The sequence below is a fragment of the Pteronotus mesoamericanus genome, unplaced genomic scaffold, assembly GCF_021234165.1.
Source record: "Pteronotus mesoamericanus isolate MK-2021 breed Mesoamerican mustached bat unplaced genomic scaffold, CSHL_Meso_final contig_347, whole genome shotgun sequence".
Taxonomy (NCBI): domain Eukaryota; kingdom Metazoa; phylum Chordata; class Mammalia; order Chiroptera; family Mormoopidae; genus Pteronotus; species Pteronotus mesoamericanus.
In genome coordinates this window covers 373,294-392,648 of record NW_026555137.1, presented here as the reverse complement: position 1 = coordinate 392,648, position 19,355 = coordinate 373,294, and the positions used below count along the sequence as shown (strand labels likewise).

Genomic DNA, 19,355 nt, shown 5'->3' with positions numbered 1-19,355 from the left:
CGCCGTCTTCGGCGACCGCGCTCTGCAGACGCGGTGTCCGGGCCGACCGCGCGCTCCCCGCCCGTAGGCGGGACGCCGAGCACCCGCTCGCCGTTTCTGACTGTCCCCCTTCCGCCGTCAGTGCGCGGTGAAGGCGAGGCAGGGCGCCGGCTCCTGAGGAATCGTCCAGCCCGTTGCCGTCCGCGCCCCTCGACGTACAGCCTACAGCTCGTAATCGCTGCTCCCCTGCTCGCAGCTTCCCTTCCAGCGCCGCTTCCAGCTCGGAGCCCTTCCTCCCCGCTCCCACCGGCGCCCCCGGGCAGCGGCCCGCGCTGGTCTAGTCCTTTGCCGTCTGACGTCACTTCTTAGGGCCCGCGCAGGTGAGTCTCAGCAGGATCCCGGGACGCCGGTGCCACGGGCAGGGCTGTCGCTCTCGTTTCCCAGGTGAGGAACCTGAGACTCTGGAAACTGTTACCTGGGCGAGATCAGAAAGGGGAGGATGTGGTCCGAACTGTGCAGATTTGAATTCCAGAGCTTTCCATCGCGCCGAATATAAACATTATACGATAGACGCCAAGAGGTCTGCGCTCAGTATTTGGGATTTGAGCCCTTTGAGGAGGCGAACGCGGCTGAGGATGACGCTGCTGGGAAACTGTGGCTCCAACCAGCCTCTGCGGAGAAACCGTCTCCTTGTCTGACCCGAGAAAGCGGCCTGTATTGGCCACGGGACTCTTGACAAGCCAGGCCCCGCACACTCCCTGCCCGTGCCCCAGGCCTGGAGGACCCGGGTGCCTACGGGCTCTTCTCAGGGCGGGCTGGAGCTGCGGCCGCTGGACAGCCGGCCGCATCGCCCACCCTCCGCCTGCGCGGTGGACAGTGGCACGGCGACCTGAGTCACTCAGTTCAGGTGTCCGTCTGTCATGCGGGCGCGAGAGGCATGATCAGGAGAGCGGCTTCCTTTCTCGCTTTTCCCTCCGTGCGGCCTCTTGACCAGCTGTGGGTTATCATCTTGGCATGTGGGGAGAAACCGCCAAGTGACATTGGGGGATGGCCTTTCTCCCTTGCCCGCGGGTGACAGTGGATGATTTGCACCTTAGGTGGGGGTGCCTTGATGCTATTGGGGTGGCCAGAAAGCCCGTATGGCTTTCCCCCCAATAGCTGCATTGAATCAGATGTGTTGAGGATGCGCCGACGCCCGCTATGGGCTTCCAGTGGGCAGAGGTCGGGGTGGGGCGGAACGTCTGCCGGCGCCTAAGATGGCCCCGCGGCAAAGAGTTATCTGCCCAAAATATCACCAGCACCAAGGAACGTCGCCAGCCGCCCTGACACGTTCAGTCCGTCACAGCCCCTTGTCCGTAACTGCACAAGTATTTTTTTTTTTTTGCATTTCAGTTGGTTTTTGCCTTTTTTGAAATGATAAAGCATAATACGCCAAAAGTGTTGTATGTGTATATTATTCTCCCTTCAATATGAAAATGGCTGCACAAAAATTCACCCGTTTTGATGAATTTTTTCTTACGTGCACGCTTGTATGACAGCTGTCGCAATGCGGTCTAATGCAGTTTTGAATGAAGTTAAAGACAACTAAGTGCCACTGGCCATCATACGGGAAGAACGTAAGGGGCCTGGTGGCCAGCTCGGTGCTTTCGACGTGGAGACCTTCCTGCTGGCAGCTTCTGCGCAGGACACGAGGTGCTGGAGTCACCGATAGCGAGCTCTGGGGGCCTATTAATAAGACTTGAAACAGCTGGGGTGGACGTATCTCAAAGGTCACACCTGCTCCGAGGAGTGCCTGGGAGCCGGCCGGTACAGGCTGCGCGCGGGCGAGCAGCTCGGGATTTGGTGTGTGTGCCCCAGCTTCCTGGGGTCTTCCGTGGAAAAGGCGTTCACCGCTGGCGTGACAGTCGAAAGCAGCTGTTTGCGTGCTGAGGAGTCCCGTTTTGTTTACGTACATACAGCGCAGGGCACACAGTGTGAGCTAACGCCTGGGTCGGCTGGTACTTGCGGAAATCTTTTTTTGTATTTTGCAAGGTTGGTTATTACCACTCATCTTGGTCTCCTTGGCAGTGTGACCTCAGGTGCTTTAGGTCTGGATACAGGCTCTTAAAACTGTACCTACCAAGCTGTTGGGCTGCTCTGAGCGACGAGGGCTTGTATTTGGAAAGGAGATCTGGGATTGGTTAAAACGGGTGCCAGCTTATTCCTGCAGATCAGGCCGTTTTGGTATCTATCTCGGACTGTCCCTGTAGATCTTGCCTCCACACCGGCCCGATCCGTCTTCACTGGGAGGGGCACCTCGGAGACCAGAAGCCCCTCCGCTTGACTCGAGGACGGGGGATTCGGGCTGGCTTTGGAACGGCCTCAGAGTCCCAGTTTGACTCAGGGTCACCGGGACTGGAACTCAACTCCTAGTTGCCTGTCACCCTAGAGCCGCCCCGGCCCTCGGAGAGATCGCGGTTGCCTCCTTCTCGGGAAGAGCGACAGGGAAGGGACGGACGGGTGGGGAGGCAGCTGTTTGCATGCGGAGTAGCGCAGCGTGAGCAGGAGGCGCCCGAGAGGACGAGCCGGCAGCGCGCAGGAGCCCCGCCTGTGCCGGCGCGTGCACGGGCACGGGAAGGCGGCACTGCCGTGCGGGGCCCTTCGCCTTCCTTCTGGGTTCACCGCATCTTCGTCCCAGTGCGGCCTGCACAGTGGCCTCTGCCTCACTTGGGGAGCTCTGCTCGGTGTCAGGACCCAGGGCAGCGCAGGATGAAGAGAACCCCGTGGCTTCTCCGTTGTTGTCGATGGGAACAGTCAGCTTGATTATTTTGGCCGTTGACCTTGTCAGGCTGCTTCGCAGGAGGCATCAGACCTCGTGGGACCTGCGTAGCCTTTGAAAGAGCAGTGTCCGTCGGAGCGTGTTTTTGACGACTTCTGTGGCAATTGTATGATTTCTTCCCCATTAAGTGTAAGTTAAGTCAGTCCTTCTGTTGAGTCTTGGAAGAAAACACAGATCTGCCGTCAGTATGATTCTAACTGTGAATTAGGCCCCGAACAGGTGACAGCTGAGTAGGTGGTCTCTGGCTCGTTCCGGAGTTTCCTTCTTTACAGTGAAGGGTGTTTCAGGCTCCTAGGCCTGCCGTTGGGGACTGCAGGGCCGGTTAGCCGGTTCTGGTTGTTCTGTCCCCAGTCCCGGGCGGCCCGTTTCCCACTCCCCAGCTCTGCGCGGGGAGGCGGCTGTAGGGGACCCTGGGGAGGCCGGTACCCACAGAGCTTTGTCTGCTCTTCCTTCTTCCGCATTCATTTATTGAAAGTCAGCTCTGTGCCTGACCCTGGGCTTTTGCTTACTTGTTGCTTATCGGCTGATACATTTTAGGAAACAGTTTTGGAAATGCTCTTCAGAATGGCTGGTTCCTAGTATCATTTAGTGGGGAGTTGGCTATATAGTGACTTTCTATTCTGGCATTCCGGCTCCTCTTTCCTTCCTGTCTTTTTATCTATGTTTATGAATGAAAATGATCACCTTTATCTCTCTACCTAAAGAGGGTAAAAGATGGGAATTTGGGATCTTTAATAGATCCCTAGTGGTTTAACATAGTCATAATAACTTCAAATTAAAGATCTAACCCAGGATTTTATATAGGGCAAGGAACTGAAACCTCAATTGGGCGGCTAATTGAAGTTTGCTCAATTTGTTGATTGGGGCAGGGGGGTGGGGCTACGGCTGTGTTGTTTTCCCTCCCCTGCTTTTTTGATGTGTGATTTAAAAAATTGTTTCTTAAATCTTAGATTTTAGATGGTAAACAGCATGAGTGAATTTGAGGCCTGAAGTTTTATCAGGTGTGTATTTGTCTCGTGAGTCTGTTTAACTGGAAAGCTGAAGCCTGAGTTCTCCCTGTTGAGAACTGACCTGTACGAGGTTTCTAGCACAATGTGGAACGACATTGCAGTTACAGGACGGGCTGGTGTAAGAATTTAGAAGGGTCTGTGCTCAGCGCACTCGGACATCGCAGCCCCTGACAGTCCCGTTGTGCCGCAGCTTTGGAAGCCCTGACTGGCCGTTACGTCTGTGTGGTCACTTGTTGGACAAGGGCGGGGTGCTCCCATGTCTCCCCTATGACCTCTGCTTTTAATGAATTTCTGGTAACGCTTCCAGAAAATTCCTATTTTGTCTCTGTTGGTGCATCTTAAGGTGCCTTTATGAGGTTCCGTTTAGCCCGTGGCTGCCGCCGTGGGAATATATTTAAAACCTAAGTATTTTGGAAGAAAGAATGGTATTATAATTTACTAACCTTTTATTATCTCATTGAAATTAATCTGGCTCTAACGTACGATAAGACCCAGTCGTGTTGAATAACTTTATGACTTTATTAGGTAGTATGTAATTGGAATAACAGTGGCTGCTGTGTCTGCCTTGCTGGTGGGAATGGACAGTCCTGACCGCGCCCAGACCCAGCGATGTCTGAGGGCTGCGAGAAGCCGCTCCCGATGCCGAGAAGAGCTCGGACGCGGTGACGGCGTGGTCGGCGCCGACGAAGGGGAGGTGGGAGCGCGGTCCCGGTGGGAGGCTCTCCGCAGGCCGGGCTCTCTGTCCCCGGATTCCGCAGCTTTCTGGCGTCCAGCCGTGCGGCTTGGAAGGGGGAACCGGACCCCCGGAGAGACCTGCCGTTCCCAGCCCACACGTCTCCCACGCGCTCCCACCCCCGAAGCAAACGGGAAACCCGGGGACGCGCCAGCCCAGGCGACGGAGGGCTCCCGGGCCTGTCGCCTGGCGGGCCGGGGTGCGCGGCCTCCTCGCTGGGCCCTCCTGGTTTTCCGGGCATGTGACGGATGCTGACGGCGTGAAGTTGCCTTTCAGGAAGCGTTTGCTCTTCGGCTGCACTGAGGTCCCTTCCCTGAGAATGGTGCCTCCACAGCCACTTTGGTGTTTAGGGGACAGTAAGCCAGGCACACTGGTCGACGAGCCCCGCGTCCCCGGGCCGTGTGCTGTCTGGCACTGCCTCCCAGGTCTCGGCAGGGGCCTCCGCATGGGGCGGACACCCCGTGGGCTGCCCGGCGGGGGGGACCCTAACCGCTGAGAGGCACCCCACCCCGGCCCCTGGCCTGGGGGGCCGTCTGCCCGCTGCCGGCTCGGAGTCCGCAGCAGGGTCAGCAAAGGGCCCCCGTTCTGTGGACCTGCGGCCTTCGCCGTCTGCGGTGCCGCGTTGGTGGGGGTTCAGGTTTCCAGTCGAATCCCCTCTTTCCCTGACCACCGAACCCAGAGCATTCGGCATAAGTGGAGGCGGGAGACGGACTTCTGTGTTGTGGTTGTCGCCGTGTGTGCTCTGAGACGCCGGCCCGCAGCCCACGGCGCCAGGATGAGCACCAGCCGCCCCCCGGACAAGCCCGGTGCCGTGCAGCGGCCTGACGGGCGGTGCTACTGGGAATTCCTTTCACGGCCAGATAAGGCCCACGTTTTTCATGCAACCAGGAGACTCCTGTCCTGGTCATGTGTAGCGTGGTCCGTCAGTAAGAGCTGCGTGCTGGGTGCTGTCTGTGCGGAGCGCCCCTCGGGGGCGGCGCCGGGGTGCCCCCGTCCCTGCGGAGAAGCTGTGCCCGGTCCGGGTGGGAAGCTGACGTCGCGGTCGCCGCAGTCCGGTGCGGACACTGCTGTCGGCGCAGGGGCGCAGGTGGTGGTGATGGCGGCAGCTGGCATGGGAGCCGCAGTCTGGGCAGGCTCCATGGAGGAGGAGGTGCGCAGACAGCGCCTTTGAGAGCCGGGGCAGCTCCAGTGAGGGGGCACAGTGTGTGTCACGCGTAGAGGCACGTCTGGAGGGCGGTCAGGGGAGGGCGTGTCCTCGCTGCTGGCAGCACATGAGGGGTCACAGTGCGGGGTCCACGTTAGGCCGCGGAGCCCTCGTCATGACAGCGTGGGGACACAGGCTCTTGGCCCCACGGAAGGCGAGGCCCCGAGGCAGAGGAGCCACAGGACTCTCCGGGGGTCCGCTGGCCTTCAGCTCCCCGGCAGCGGGGCCCGGCCAGCGCTCTAGGATGGCGCCAGCAGTCTGTGGCCCCAGGCCCAGTGCGGCCGCCCCCAGGTCTCATACAGCCTGTGGGCCCAAAATGGTGTTTGCGTTTTTAGTTGCAAAAAGCAGGAGAACCATAGTTCTGACATGTGGCACTTGCAGGAAACTCAGGTTTCGGTGTCCGTTCAAGGGGGACGCTGAGATGACCGGAGAACAGGCGGCAGGCACGCTGCCCCTGCCCTCGCCCCCGCCCCCGCCCCCGCAGCAGCGTCAAGCTGCTGTCCCTGGGCCGCCTGACAGCACGCGCCTGCCCTCCCGGCGGCGGCGGCGGCGGCGGGCGGTGGCTCGGGCCCAGCGGTAGATTGTGAACTGTTTTCCAGGTTCACTTGTCCATTACTCTATCTTCGGGACGTGGGGTGGCTACTTCCGTGGTGCCTGAGCTTTTCCTGGGTGTGGAATGCCTCCTTCCAACCAGGAAACCCTGGAAGCTCCCTCACGACCCGGCAGCACCACCAGGCCCGTGGGCAGAGTGTAGCCCCCTGCCCCCTCCCCGGCCAGCCCCGGCCTGTGGTCAGCGGTTCCCCTTCCCTGACTCCGGCCACGTTTCTTAGATCCCGAGCTTGATGCCATCAGGAAAAGACGGCGGTTTAAGGTCTGAGCCCCAAGCACCAGCACCCCCTCTTACGGCCCCACTTGGGGACCCGCATCACCGGCGGGGCCACGTCTATCCCGATGCGGTCAGCACAGCACAGCAGGGACAAGGTGCCACCTTGAGAGGCCAGCCGGTTCCCTCTCACAGCTCCCTTGGCCGCTGGCCGTACTGAGGCCAGAGCCGCGCAGAGGTGGCAGCACTGTGCCCGGGGCTGGGGCCACTCAAAGGGGAACGCGGGCGGACGCGGGCGAGGACTCAGCTGCGGTGCACGTCACTGTGTGCGTGTTTCACTTCACAAGGAAACCGAGCTGCGGGCGTCGGGGCGGGTGCACGGGAAGGCCGGCGTGGCGCGGTGTCAGTGGTAGGCGTGTGGGCATCTCTGTGACACTTTCCGGCTCTCTGTATGTTAGGACGTTTTCCACATGAAATATTTGGGGGAGATGCCCCAAGGGGTGGGCAGGAAGCGCAAACTAATAAAGCAGCTGCAACCCAGGATTGCCTGGCGAGCTCTGCTCGACGCCCGCCCCGTGACCTTGTGGGGCTCCGGCCCCACCCCTGCCAGAGAGCGTGGCGTTTGTTTCAACGTCTCAAGCAGGGGCCCTGATGAATGCGGCTCAGTGGGTTGGCGTCGTCCTGCAAACGGAAGTCGCGGGTTCGGGTCCCAGTCAGGGCGTGTGCCCGGGTTGTGGGTGTGGTCTCCAGTGGGGGTGTGTACGAAGGGCAACCGATCCATGTTTCTCTCCCTTCCTTCTCCCTCCCTGGCCCTCTGTCTAGAGTCAATAAAAGGAAAAATTTTAAATCTCACATATGAAATTTTTAATGTGAAAAAAATCTTTGTTTTTAAAATGACACAAAGGCAAAACAGAATGCTTTTAATTTAGCAGCTGTTTTTCTATCCCGAAGGTTTCGGTTTGACAGAAAAAACTGGAGACACACTCTTGAGTCGTGAAGTCGCCGCTGTTGCCACCGAGCTGGGGCTTCGCAGAGCCCGCAGCTGTGTCTGAGGCCTGGCACCTTCAGCTTGGTCCCCGCCCTGCGGGCCACTTGCTATGCGCGGTGCTAGGCCAGGACCACGCCGCAGCACCCGTGGCCCTGGACCGCCCGGGCTTCGCTGGCGGCGGGGCCGCTGTGGGGCGGGGCCGGTGGGCGCCGCTGGCCTGGGGCTCACTTTGGGTCTGGAGGGTGGAGAGGGTGTCCCGCAGCGCAGCCAGCCAGCGGCTCCAGCGTGGCCCTCGGCCGGGAGGCGCCGAGGCTGGAGGTCTGGGCCGGGACCAGGAATGGCCCCGGAGGCTTCCGTGCGGCCTGGGGTGCCCGGTGGTGCCCCGGCCACGAGGGCCCAAAGCCCTCGAGTGTGCCCTCGCTGCCCTTCCCGGCCCCGGCATCCTGAGGAGCTGCCCGGCCCTTCTGCCCAGGCTGCCTCCACGCCGCCCCCGCCCCCTCACGTCCCCACGGCCAGCGCCTGGCCTCCGGCTGCCTCCTGAGTGGTGTCCCTGCGACGACCTCTGCAAGCAGCCAGCCTCATGTTCCCAGTGCAGTTGTCATTCTGAGCAACGGCTCTGATAGTGTCACTCGGGTTTGAAGGCTCGGGAGAAGGCCGCTCTTTATCAGGGGACGCAGGGACCTTCCTGGCTGCTCCCTGCCGGCCTCCCGTCCTCCCCGCACAGACCCTCGGGGCGCCCAGGGGAGCCCTGGCCAGTCTCCGTGTGTGTCCCCAGCACTGTCTCCACAACTCCGTCCCCTCCCTTCACGTGCTGTCCCTTCACTTCTGATTCTCTCCGTCCCCACTGTTTCAGCTAACCCCTGCTGCTGTGTGACCCGAGAGGGTAATCCTTTCTGGGAAGTGTCCCGCCACCCCGGACAGAGGTAGTGACTCCTCACTCGGACGATGACACTTTGTGCTTCTCGCTTTGTACGGCCGCGGGATTCCTGTCGCGTGTGTCGGTTACACGTCTCTTCCCGCTGCGATGGGAAGGACAGTGTCGGGCAGAGCGTGGGCCTCAGTACATGTTTGTTACGTGAGTGAATGGAAAAGCGCTTCACAGTCAAGGAACACATTACTCATGAACGCTCACCCTTTTTTTGGTAACATGAGCCCGTGTCAGATCCGGAACCGAAGCCTCCCCTCTCAGGTTCTCCGCCCGGGCTAACAATAGACGTGAGGGCCCGGCAGCCGGCCGCTGTGACGGGGGCACCCACCCGCCCGGGACACGCGTCTCCTCTGCCGTCGCTTTCCCACCCCGATGCCTCTCTCCTCTCGCTAATAGAACCGGGGGAACCTGGCTGTGGTCGGTTGGCATCTACTGAAATCTGCTTCGAGTTATTTTAACTGGAGAAGCTTACTCGTGTGGAAAGGAGCGTTCCTTCCAACTCTGGGGACTGAACTGGGGCGGTGGCGGCGGCAGCGGCAGCAACCGAAACAGTCGTAGCAGTAATACCTGCCGCCGATGGGCTCAGAGCACTCACCTCTACGCGGGGCGCGGCTCCTAGCCGTTGGCGCGTGGTGACACCATGAAGGAGGTGCTGTGATCGGCGCCGTCATTCCGCAGAGCAGCAAATGCAGGGATAACTTGTTTCAGAAACACAGAATGACTCATTGGTAGGCCTGGGTTTCGAGCCAGGGAGCCTGGTGCAGTCTGCGCGCGTCGCCCGCACACCATTCAGGGACGGGTCACGTGGCCACCTTGTTAGCGTTGTCTGCCATCCGGGGACGCGGCATGAGAGTGGCGGACCCACGCGGCAGGCCTGCTGTGCCCAATGGGGCCCCGGACGGAGACACGCCGGGGAGGTGGGGGCCTCTCGTCCGGTCTCTCCCTTCAGGGGCGGCATTTGCGAGACTGATCTATACTGTTTTTAAAAAATATTATTTACTTATTTATTTTTAGAGGGGGGGAAGAGAGGGAGAAAGAGAGAGGGAAACATCCATGTGTGGCCGCATCTCGCACGCCCCCTGGTCGGGACCTGGCCCACAGCCCAGGCCTGTGTCCTGACCGGGAATCGAACTGGCGGCCCTTGGGTTCGCAGGCCGGTACTCAGTCCACTGATCCACACCAACCAGAGCTGATTTAAACTTTCTGAGAATTTAGTCTTATTGTCACTTCATTGTGGCTTTCCCCCCTCACCCAGCTCAGATTGCAGAGTTGCCTGTCATCTCCCCGCAAGGCCCGCAGGCCAGCCCTGGCCCACTGCCCGGGCGGCGGCGTTCTGGCCGTGCTCACGCGGCCCGCGACGCGCTCATCCGTGGGCACAGGATGACGCGGGGCTCAGCAGAGCAGCCCTCTCTCCACGCTGCGCGCCCCATGGGGGCGGAGTGGCCCTCGGGGCCGGCGGTGGGACAGGCGGCCGGCTCTGCGGGAGGGTCCCTGCGTGGCCTTGCGGTGCTCAGCAGCAGCAGCCGGAGCGCCGACGGGGCCTCTGTGCCGGCGCCTCTTCCAGCCGGCCGTGACCCACGCGAGCTGGCCGGGAGGGGTGTCTCTCCCGGAGCTGTCGGCGAGTGGGCTGAGAGCCCTGCGGCCTGCGGGCGCTGGCACACGGCTATTTTTAGGAAGATCGTGTCAGGTATGAGCAATGTTCCGTGAGCCGAGTGGCGTCTTGAGCCTGAACTCGGTTGTGGGTGCCTGTAAATTGGCAGGTCGAGAACATGCGGGTAGTTTAGCCATGGAACGCCTGACCTTAAATAAGTCAATTAACGTTCTGGGCCTGGTTTCTCCTGGCCTCTCCATCTGTAAAATGAGAAGTCCTAATGCTTATTGCTGCAGCGGCCACATTTTCCTTTCTTTTTATAGCTTTGTACAAAAAAAAAAAAATTATCTCTGTATTTGCTGTACTAAAAAAAAAAATGTTGTTTTTTTTTTAGTTATATAGCAAATCACTTTTGACTAAGTCGGCCGGGGTGAGTCATCTGCCACTTAACGCGCCTCAGCTCACGTGCGCAGTCTGTGAGCAGATAATGCCAGCCCGGCCCTCTTCGCCCCGGACAGGTGCTGGGGGCTGAGCTGGGTGTGCCCTTCCACCCGAGAGAAACGCAGGCTGGGGGTCGTCCCCGCAGTTGTTACTCCTCAGAGTTAGGGTTATCCACGGGGCAGAAGCAGAGGTTTGGGGGTTGGGCCGGGAGACTCCTGCTTTCTGAGCAGATCTGGCCTTGTTTCCTGGGCCCTTTCTCCACCTGCCTGCCCCGCCTTGACCTTTCACCCTGCCTGAGGACAAGTGTGAGGCTGGATGCCTGCCGCCCTGCCTGGGACCGCGGGATGGTCTCCTCTGGGAGCGGGGCACTGGGGCGGGGGAGGGACGCGGCTGAAGGGCAAGGGCTGGGGCCACTTAGAGGAGGGTCTGGTAGGATCCAGAACGAACTTCTTTTCGGAATCTAAGTGCTGTCGGCTGCTCGTCACTGCCGGGAGGAGCTCTCTGGTCCCACATCCTGAACGTTTGCACTTGGGGCGGGGGTGGGGGGGATGTGCCACTTTACTAAGAACACAAATTTTAGCGTGACGCTTCATGGAAAATTCTTTACTTCTGTTGTCTCTCTTGGCTGTCATTCCTTAAAGGCCACAGATCTGTGTCCAGAGCCTGCCTGACCACTGAGCACATAGTCAGATATATGGTTCTCACCCTCAGGGAGCCAAGCCGTCGGTGCCGGGGAGCTGTAAGTCTTCCCCGCGGGCTGACAGTGCCGGCGTCACCGGTCACGTTGGAGCAGACTGCCGCTGCGACGCTCCGCCAGGCAGGCGTCACACTGTATCATGGCGGCATGGGGACAGGCGGCCGTGACGCTGTCGTGGCGGGAATCACCTAACTGGGGGGACGACACAGATCTGAAGTCACGGAAGTTCTCTGCGGGTGGTGGTTAGTGAGCTGCACGCTTCTGGGGAGGAACCGGGGCCGAACAGCGGGACGTATGGAATGGGGGTGCGCTGGGGGCTCGTCGCCGCCCGCCCTCGTGGCGGCGTGGATTGTCGGAGTCCAGGCGGTGGGGCGGGCCCCCCGGGCAGGCAGGCGTGTCGCCTGCCCTGGCGCCGGGCGTGGGCTGTGGGGGAGGGAGGCGCCACGGGGCTCCGAGACGCGGCAGCAAGGTCGGCCCCTGGAGCCGGGGGCGCTCGGGGGCGGGGGCGGCGGCGGCTATTTAGGGACCGGAGGCGGCTTTGGGCTGTCAGGCCCCCTCCACGGTCCCGGATGGGGCTCTGGCACCGTCAGCGGCAGCCACTTCTGCCTCCGGTGCGGAGGGAGCAGCGTTGGTACCGCGAGCAGTGCCCAGCGCTCTGCCCCCTCGTGTTTGGGAAAATCAAGTGGTTTCCTCGGAGATCGCTTTTCGTTGCCAGGGAAATGTCACATGCCCGCGTTAGGAAGCCTTGAACTGTTGCCTGGCAATGTTTCCGATCGCTCTGAGTACTAATAACTAATTAAAAAGTAATGAAACACCACCTCTTTTTCTTAAGGCGCTCGAGCAAGCTGTCCTTCGGGAGTGTCCTGCGTGTCTGCGGGGAACGGGCACGAGCCTCAGCAGAGGGAGTGCGTTAAACGTCGAGAGCGCTCTCCGCTGCTGTCCCGCGTCTCGGAGACTTGCTCGGCCTCCGGCGCCTGCTCAGGGCAGGGAGGGCCCATCAGCCGGGGCGGTCAGTGCAGCTCGCGTGGGGGCGAGGCCCGGGGCCTGGAACCCTGGCGGCGGTTGCCTGGACAAGCCCGGGTGCCTGCCACGCTGCTGTCGCCGAGTCGCCCGGGCGCCTGTGTGTAGCTGCTGTTCGCTGAGGAGGTGTTCGGGGCGAGCCCCTCCCCTCTGGAGGGAGCACAGGCCAGTCCTGCCGAGGGGCCTCTCCGGGCGGCCGGCTTTCGGCCAAGCCACCGCGCGGGTCCGTCCTCAGCGCTCCTGCACTCAGGCCCCGCAGGACGCCGGCAGCAGGGGGAGTCGGAGGTCAGGCTCCACTCGCCCCGTGGTCTCGCCAGGTCAAGGGCACTTCCGACCGACTGCCTCCCGCCGTGGGCGCAGAGCGTGAGCACCACGGGCACCTCTTCCTGGGAGTCGCTGTTCGCTCGGCCACTGGCCTAAGAACAACTGCAGTTCTGGCCACCACTCCACTGCTGGCCCCTTTTGCCCCACACGGTCCCGGTCCCGGTCCCGGTCCCGGTCCCAGGAGGCAGGTGGTGCCCCTGTGCTGGAGGCGTGTGCGCGGCCCTCGTGTTCCCCAGCCCGCCCAGAGGCGCGGGGGCGGGGGGGGCGGCAGGGCGGGGTGCAGGCCCGGCCCTCTGGAGCGCCTGGGAACAGTTCACAGTTGGGCTGTCTTGCCGTTGCTGAGGCAATGCTGCAGGTGGACACCTGCCCAGCCGCCCTGCCGACCAGGCCAGCTCGTGGTCCCTGAAACGCCTGCAAACATCCTGTGTCGAGGGCTTGATGTCCGTGGGCCCAAGGCCCTGAAAGTGAAGAGGGGGAGAGGGCACGTCCTGGCCCGGGGGTTGGGAGGTGCCAGGGAGGAGAGGAGTTCTTCCCATGTGAGGCCACACTGGCCGGCCTATTTTAGGCCCCTGTCACTTGGCTGCCGTCATCTTCGAAGGGCAGAGAACGATCTTGGAAACAGCGGCTTCCAAAAAGCCCGCCTGGTGCTGGCGCGGCCATTGCTGCTGAGTCTTGAGACTGTTCTCCTTCCAGAGCCAAAGAAACTGAGCCGCCTGGCGAGAAGCCGCTGCCCAGCTGCCCAGCACAGGCCCAGGCGGCACGGTGGCCACCTTGATGGGGGGTTATCGTGACCTGGGCAGAGGGCTCTTGCCCTCCGGGCATTCTCTCCTCCTCGAACTTCAGCACCTTTTGGAGGAGCACCCCCTTACCGCTCCGCGTGAAAACCGCCCCGGCAGCTCTCAGCCGGGCGCCCGGCAGCGACTTGTCTTGCTCCCCCCCAGTGGCAGACGGGCAGTTTGCGAGGCATTTAGTGATGAGCGTCGTGCTGGAACGTTTCCCCTGGTAAAGAAGGAACGAGTAGATGGGGAGTGCGTGTCGGAGTTGGCAGACCGAGGAAGACGCTCCACGGAGACGGGGTTTGGGCGCTGCTGTCGGGAGGGGCGCTCGGGAGCACTGGCCTCCCAGGGCCGGTGGGGGGAGAGTGCGGCCGTGACCCCAGCCTCAGCCGCTGCAGCAGGAGCCGTGCTGCTTGTCCAGAGCTCATCCGCTGGTTTGGGAAAACGAGAAGGATGCCTTGTGTGCCCAGGGTTACCTGGCCAAGTGTTCGTCTACGTCGAGTCAGCTGCCGTCCCCGGACGCTGGGCGGGTGGCTGGGCCTGAGGTTTGTCTGGGGGCGCTTGCCCGTTCTCCTGGGGAAGCTCCAGTCGCGGATGCCTTCCCCCGCCGAGGGGTCACCAGCCGCGTGGCCCCACCAGGAAGTGCCTGCGGTGGGCTTGGCGAGGGCCGCGGTGCTCAGGCCGCTCGCAGGGTGGCCACGCTCTGACCGATCAGAGCCTCAGAGGGCTTTTGTTCGTGTGGGTTATTATATGTTACTGGACATTTAAAAAATATGTACTTGCTAATTCATTTAAAAAAGTGATAAGCTATTACATCTTAATGTAAATCACCTGTTTTAATTGAAATACCTACATATTGTGTTGGCCAGAAAGTCCATACTTTTTTCCCTAAAATAAAAGACACATTTTTCATTTTTACCAGTAACTTCATTGATTTGGATGTTTTGAGCATGTTGGCTGCCTCCCGCTCTTGGCTTCCAGTGGGGAGAGGCCAAGGGAGCTGCTCAACACCTTCCCGTGCACAAGGCAGTGCCCTGGCGGGGGGGGGGAATTTGGTCGAAATGTCAGTAGAGCCGAGAAACTTCACAAACCACCTTGACATGTTCAGTCAGTCACAGCACCTTCTCCACACACTGCACAAATTCTTTTTTTGTGTTTCAGTTGCATTTTTACCGTTTTTGAAATATGCATAATACACCAAAAATGTTGCATGTTTTTTTCCATCCTCAATATTAAAATGGCTGCACAAAAATTCACGAAATCTGATGGATTTTTTTTTTTTTACTTATTTATTTATTTATTTTTAGAGGGGGAAGGGAGAAAGAGAGGGAGAGAAACACCCATGTGTGGTTGCCTCTCACGCACCCTCTACCGGGGACCTGGCCCGCCACCCTGGCCTGTGCCCTGACTGGGAATTGAACCAGCCACTCTCTGGTTCACAGTCCAGTGCTCAATCCAATGAGCCGCACCAGCCGGGGCTGATGAGTATTTTTTAATGCATCCTGATACAACAGCTGTCACAGGACAGTTGAACAAAGTTGTTTCACATGCGCACCACTGGAGCCATCGTGTGGAAAAAATGTAACAGGCTTTTTGGCCAACCCAGTACTTTCCAAAACAAAAAGAAATGAGAACAGTTGTGTTGTTTTACGTTTTTGCAAATCCCTTATCATGTCTGGACTCAGTTTGTTTGATACGTTGTGTCGATGGAAGCACAGGACGGCAGTCGGGGCTCACGTTGAGAAAAGGGCGGTACAGCAAGTGGCCGTCTCGGGGCCGGTGGGCGCCCCCCTTGGGCACGCGGCTGGGCTGCAAGGCCTGGAGCCGTGGCCCCCTCCCCGTCGGCGGCCAGGTGGGACCGGAGACCACGTCAGCGGGCGTTTCCCCCGTCCTGGCATTGAAGCCCAGAGGCCTGGCTTGCACCCCGGGTGACCCTGACCCGTGCGCGGTCTCCTGACACTAGCGCTTGGGGGTGCGGAAGCGCCGGCTCCTCGAGCCGCGCGGGCCTCCCGGCTGCGCCCCGCGTTGCGGGGCCCCGGGCACCCCTGCAGTGTGCTGTGGAGCCACCAGGCTGAGGTGGTGGCTGCGCCCCCAAACGCTGGTGGCAGAAAACACCGGCTGTTTTCTCTGAGCTGACAGGCTCGCTCTGTTCACCTTCAAGGCTCAGTCACCATTTGTCTGTCGGCCGCCGGAGTGAAATGGGGGTGCCCAGGGGGGCGGCTGTCTCATCTTGTGCGCGGAGGTGCTCCTGCTTTTCCTCGGCCACGGCTTCACGCGGCCGCATGCCCTGCGTCCCGGGCGTGCGCATCCGCCCCGCGTGGTCCAGCGGAGGGCTGAGGCCTGACAGAGCTCGTGGCTTCCACTGCTCGCCCGGCGAAGGCGGCTCTTTGGGCCGGAGTGCCCGCAGTCAGGGGAAGGGCTCGCGGACTCGCTGCCGCTATAAAGGTCAGTGTGATCGGGATGCTTGTTTCTCAGCTAAGCACTCCCTTTTTTTAAAGGCGGGGATTAAATGACAAGTTGAAAAGAAAGGGGTCTCCTGTGTGTCTGGGTCCTGGGTGGCCCTGTCTGACTGAGGCTGGCTGAGGACGGACGGCCTTCATCAGCGCGGCCACCCCCCCCCGCCGCCCGTTGGCAGACGTGCGCAGACAGCCTGGGTGCCGAGGCCTGGCCCGGAAGCTGTGCGTCGTCCTCGTGCCGCTGGGGACGGGCAGCTACGGGCCCCCTGGAGCCCAAAGCTGCAAACAAGCTTTGCTGTGCTGCGTGAAGCCGGTCAGAAAACCCATGAAAAACGCTCGTTTCCGGGGTCTGAGGGCTGGCCTCGTCCCCGCTCGCACGGCCAGGCCTGCTGGGCATCCCTGCGGGCAGAAGCAGGCTCACGGGCCCTCGCGCGCTCTTCTTGTAGGGTGGCGCTGCGGCGGCCGAGACTGCTTGCCCAGCCTGCCCTGCAAGTTGTAAGTGAGGCGGGGCACCCTTGTCCCCATTTCACAGCCGGTGACGTGAGGCATGGGGCGCGCTCCAGGCCTCGTAGCCGGGAAGTCGGGCCCGCCGTGCGCCGCGCCCCGGGCCGGCCAGTGATGGCGGCCTCTCTCCCTCCGCAGGCCTGCATCGACGAGAACTTGGACATGGTCAAGTTCCTGGTGGAGAACAGGGCCAGCGTGAACCAGCAGGACAACGAGGGCTGGACGCCCCTGCATGCAGCGGCCTCCTGCGGCTACCTCAACATCGCAGAGTGAGTGCCCTCTGCGCGGAGGCCCGAGTTTGCTGAGCAGCTGCGTCTCTCCAGGGAAAGTGGCGAAAGCAGGACGTCGGCTTCTTTCTAAGGAGTTATCGACACTGTGCTCCTGCTGCTAAGTCCACGGGGTTTGTTGTGGGGGTGCCGATGTCCCTTTCATAACACCTTTCACTCGCCGCCGCCCCCCGCCCCGGAGCAGCAGAGGGCCCTCCCCCATCAGGCGAGTCTGCGGGGACGGGAGGCCGTGGTCTCGGAGGGCAGTGGCCCCTGAGCTCCTGGGTTTCCAAGCCTCTGGGCAGCTGTTTGGATTCTCAGGCGAAGCAAGTGCTATTTCATGAGTCGAATGTTATTCGTGTTCAGGGAAAGTGTGACACCGAAGAGGTTTTCACTTTTTCCCAAGAATGGGTCAGGAAGGCAGCCGTGCCTGGCAGCAGCCAATCCAGAGCACTTTCTAGAAATGAGTCTTCTAGATCACGGGCCTCAAAACAGGTCAAGGGAGGCAAAGGGAGTCTGGGTGCCCCGGCGGCATGAGCCTGACACCCCGTGGGTGGGAGAGGCACGCAGAGGACAGGTGTGTTGTTGAGGCCACGCCCCGGGGGCCGAGAAGCTGGAGAAGCGTCAGGTACACGGCTGTAATGAGAACTTCGATGTGGTCATGTTCCTGGTTCTTCCCAGAGAGCAGGGCCAGCGTGAACCAGCGGGACCATGAGGTGGCCGTGGGGGGGGGGGGTAGACGCCACGGCTGCCACGGGTGGCTTTTGGTGTCTGTCCTGGCAGGTCCAGAGTCACTGGCGGGGCAGGGGGCAGAGGAAGGAGGGAGGAGGCACTTGGTGGGGACGGCTGGGGGCCCCAGGAAGGCGAAGCCCTGTGAATGGGCTCGGGAGGTAGGGAGTCTCTGGAAGGGAGAGGAGGCGGGAGGGCGTCCCAGCCCGTGGTGGGTGCTGCGCGAGCGGCGAAGTCAGTGTGGGCACAGGCGCATCGGGAGCAGCAAGCGGTTCCATCGGAAGCGTTTACTGAGCACCTGCTGGGCACATCAGCAGCACGTTTATTTTCTGGGGAGCAGGAGGGGTGGTGGAGGGTTCCTGGGGGTGAATCGGAGAGGGGCTGCGGGGTGTGGGAGCGTGGGGCCAGCGCAAGGCCGCTGGGCACCGCAGGAGGGGTGCGGGCGGCCGGCCGGCTGGGACCGGGGAGGCCGGGCGTGAGGAGCGAGGCCGCCGGTGCCGCCGGTCTGCACCAGAGGCTCTGGCGCGGCCCTGAGAGCGAGGCACCGTCTCTGTCGCGCCTCTGCCCGTTGCTTCTCCGCTGCCACCGGCTCCTCGGGGGCAGGGCCGTATCTTGTCTTTAAAACCTCCTACAGTATCCAAAACGTAGCACCTGAGACTGTAGGGAACCAGCACACGTTGACTGAGGTGCTGACGGCCTGAACTCTACTTCTGTAGTTTTTCCACTTTAAATACTTCTAAGTGTTGGATAGAGCTCCCAGCGTCACTGGGATTCTCACTGGCTCCAAAGTAACTTGAGCTCGTGAAAAGGTGAACTGGACGCGAAGTCGAGAGACCGGGGCCAGGGCACCCCTGGGCCTTTAAGGAAGCTGCTCCGCACACACGAGCCTCCGTTTCGTGACCTGGCCCTGCTCTGCGTGGAGTCTCAGGCGCTCGCGTGCAGATGCGTCGGAGTGACGGCGGTGCCGTTCTGATCACGTCCGCGCAGGTACTTCCTTAACCATGGAGCCAGCGTGGGCGTCGTCAACAGCGAGGGCGAGGTGCCCTCCGACCTCGCGGAAGAGCCTGCCATGAAGGACCTTCTTCTGGAGCAAGTGAAGAAGCAAGGTAACCCCGAGGGTCAGCCCCGGGGGGGCCCTGCACAGACGGCAGGGAAGCCTGCTGGGCGGGCAGGAGACTCTGGACGCGACCCGTAGTGACCTTCGGTCTCCTGTCCGCCCACCCCTCCAACGGTCGCACCTGCCCGTGGGGTTGGCTGCAGCGGCCGTCCCAGGGGCGGCCTGATGGGAGAGGGCGGCTCTGGCCGCACCCACGTGTCTGCCGATTACCGTCCCTGGCCCTTGGGGAAAACGTGCCGCCCTCTGTGCCGGGGCTTCTCCTGCCCCCGCAGCCCTGGGCCCTTGGTGCGGGTGGCGGCGGGATGCGTCTGTGGCCCTCCTGTGTGCGGGGACGGGGGGGGGGGGGGGGGTGTCTGTTCCCTTCCCCTCCGAGGGTTGAAACGGAAGGGGACTTGGGGACGGCGGCTTCGTACGAAGAGCGCGGCACAGACGCAGCAGCAGCCCCGGGGCTCTGGGCTCCGAGAGCCGACAACGGGCGGGCGGGACCCCAGCGGGCCTGCCACTGCCCGGTGCTGCCCGGCTTCGCCTGGTCCCTGAGCGCCCCTGCCTGGCTCCCGCAGGGGTCGACCTCGAGCAGGCGCGGAAGGAGGAGGAGCAGCAGATGCTGCAGGACTCGCGGCAGTGGCTCAACAGCGGGAGGATCGAGGACGCCCGGCAGGCCCGCTCGGGGGCCACCGCCTTGCACGTGGCTGCTGCCAAGGGCTACTCCGAGGTCCTCAGGTGCGGCAGCCACATGGCTGGTGGGCGGGAGACAGGGACGGGGGAGACAGGCCTCGGGAGCGGGGTGGGCGAGGTGCCCAGCCGGGCTGTGATCCTCCGCGCGGCGTCCTCGGACCACGCAGCCTGTTCTTGCGTTTGCTAGTGTTGCCGGGGGCGGCCCTCTTCTCTGAGGCCACACGGCTGCACGCGGCGCTCGGCCTCGCCAGGCTCCCGGGCGTTGGGCTCTGCTGC

General features: G+C 61.7%; 1 protein-coding gene across 6 annotated transcripts in view; it reads left to right on the top strand.

Annotated features, from left to right (window-relative positions):
• PPP1R12B (protein phosphatase 1 regulatory subunit 12B) overlaps nucleotides 1-19,355 on the top strand; it is a 71,673-nt gene that overhangs the window by 883 nt on the left and 51,435 nt on the right. For all 6 annotated transcript variants that reach the window (XM_054576516.1, XM_054576517.1, XM_054576518.1 and 3 more), the window contains exons 2-4: nucleotides 16,431-16,561; nucleotides 18,275-18,393; nucleotides 18,965-19,124. In XM_054576516.1, the coding sequence (XP_054432491.1) occupies nucleotides 16,431-16,561; nucleotides 18,275-18,393; nucleotides 18,965-19,124 (410 nt within the window). The remainder of the gene's footprint in view (nucleotides 1-16,430; nucleotides 16,562-18,274; nucleotides 18,394-18,964; nucleotides 19,125-19,355) is intronic.